The sequence below is a fragment of the Agrilus planipennis genome, unplaced genomic scaffold, assembly GCF_000699045.2.
Source record: "Agrilus planipennis isolate EAB-ADULT unplaced genomic scaffold, Apla_2.0 scaffold55, whole genome shotgun sequence".
Classification (NCBI taxonomy): Eukaryota; Metazoa; Arthropoda; class Insecta; order Coleoptera; family Buprestidae; genus Agrilus; species Agrilus planipennis.
In genome coordinates, this window is record NW_020438918.1 from 529897 (window position 1) to 532265 (window position 2369).

The 2369-nt window shown below is 34.2% G+C and overlaps 1 protein-coding gene across 1 annotated transcript in view; it reads left to right on the top strand.

Annotated features, from left to right (window-relative positions):
• Positions 1 to 1858, top strand: part of LOC108736900 (WAS/WASL-interacting protein family member 1) — a 2847-nt gene extending 989 nt beyond the window's left edge. Inside the window, exon 2 of the mRNA XM_018469507.2 lies at positions 931 to 1858. Coding sequence (XP_018325009.1) covers positions 931 to 1707 — 777 coding nt within the window. The 3' untranslated portion in view covers positions 1708 to 1858. The remainder of the gene's footprint in view (positions 1 to 930) is intronic.
• The last annotated feature ends 511 nt before the right edge of the window (positions 1859 to 2369 follow it).

Sequence of the window (2369 nt, forward strand, 5' to 3'; positions counted from 1 at the left end):
TGTAATATCGATATACATAAGAAGGGTCAGAAAAATGAGCGAAAATGTTATTATTAATCATTTGGGTTATTATAGCCGGATATAATTTCTTGAGAATCAGCCACAATAAAAGATATGTCATTTTAAACGGAGTCATTATATCCAAACTGTCCTATAGAGAATTTAATATGAAAACCAAACTTAACACTGCAATTACTTTTTATTAAGCGGCTGGTCAATACAGACGGAGTCATAATAAACGAATTCCACTGTCTAACATAATATTTTCTATAGTTCTAGAGAATTTTTTTTAAAAATTTGTAATAAACCCTTAGAAAACTTACGCCCAATTACTGTTATTCAATTTTTTGTGTATAAATTACTATAACATGTACAAGAAGCTAATTAAACTGTAAATAACTGTTTAGTTTTCCTATATACCTGCATAGGAAAGATAAAACACATTTTGTAATGAGTTTCTGAAATCTTCATTGACGTGGAGTTGGAACTTCGCATTGTTATAAAAAAAGCACAGTCTTTGTAAAAAAGAAACACCAATTACCTACATTCAATTATCGGTTCACACGTATCAGTTTTTTGAGTCAATATGTTTTTTGGATGTTTTGTTTGACCTCTGACCAATGTTAATTATTTAAACAAGTTTTCTATTAATAATGACGCTTTTTGTACGTAACTAGAAGTTATGTAAATTTCAAGTGTATCAAAGAATGGACGAAGAGAACGAATTTAATATTTTAAAAGGACCACATATCATTTATTATTAAAGCATAAACCCCTAAAGGTTGTAAACAAAAGTTAAAACAGATTTTAAATTAAAACAATATGAAATCAATTTCCCAGTATTCTTCAACATATATACGTAAACAAAAACAATTTTCTATATGTACACAGTTTTAATTGGTTACTACAAATAATTACCATTTATTTCAGACTAACAAAATCCAAAGCAGTTTAGTCTCCAACGTACGCAAGAAACGGCACTTATTTTTTAGAAAATGGGGTGGCATTGCTGGAGGATATGGAGGTGCTTATAGTGGTGGATATGCGGGTGGTTACGGTGGTGGATATGGCGGAGGTTATGGTGGTGGATATGGCGGTGGTTATGGTGGTGGATATGGCGGAAATTATGGGGGTGGATATGGCGGAGGTTCTGGTGGCGCCTACGGTGCTGGTTACTGTTGTGGTCCATCATATCCTGCTCAATCGCATTCCGTTCAAACTTATCCAGTACAACCCCAACCTGTGGAAGTTCAAGAGGTTAAAACATACTCCATTCCAGTTACTGTAACTGAGCAAAAAGCAGCTCCACCTCCTCCTCCTCCCCCGCCACCACCACCACCACCTCCACCGCCGCCACCACCACAGAAAGAGGTCGAAGTGCGAATTGTCAAAGTTCCAGTTTACTACCCACAACCATATCCGGTACCAGCACCAGCACCACCTCCGCCGCCTCCACCACCACCTCCACCTCCACAAAAGAAAATTGTAGTGGTAGAGGAAGTGAAGCAACAGCAACCCCAAACAACTTATACAAGTGGAACTGTATGCTGCCAGGATTATGCCAACAAATATCCATATTATTATAAAGGCGGATATAAAAGTGGTCAAATATCGTTTGGAGGAGGAGGAGGAGGAGGAGGAGGTGGTTTCGGATTTGGATTTGGAGGCGGAGGAGGAGGAGGGGGCGGTTTCTCCTTTGGAAAATGATTTTTGTTATTGTAATTGTAAACTATTTAAGTATTGGGTAATAAAATAGTTATCTGTTAAATATTACAGAAGTGTAGATTATATTATACTACAAAAGTGTAAAATATTTTATAAGTTAATAATTTTTTATTAAAATATAAAAACATCAAGGCTTAATTAGATTAAAATTAAAACCCTCCAAGTTATCCTAGTCTGATCGTTAAAGGAACGCTCCTAAACTATTCAAACTTACTACACCCAAGGGATAATGGGTTTACTGTCATAATATACCTAATTATTATTTGCTTTTTTAATAAATACAAATGTGATAAGTTATTTAATATCCTTTTCACTGTCACAAATGAGATTTAAATCTTTTCAATTTTATTTGTTTATATACTTGATTATTTAAGTAATTTTGACATTTGAGTGGACTTTAATACCAATAATAAAGGAAACTATAAAGCTCAATTTGGAACTAAACACCTTGGTAAAAAGTTTGTTGTATAAAGTAAAATGAGTAAAGGTTATAACAACAAAAAAGCTTACCATTAACGGGTTCATTTTGGTTAGATATTTTTACAGAATCTCGCGATGCTGTCTCTTATATAGAAATATGGATAATTAAAAAGTATTTTCGTGACTTTGCGGCGTGTTTAATTGCAGTTGCATTTTCTTTCAGC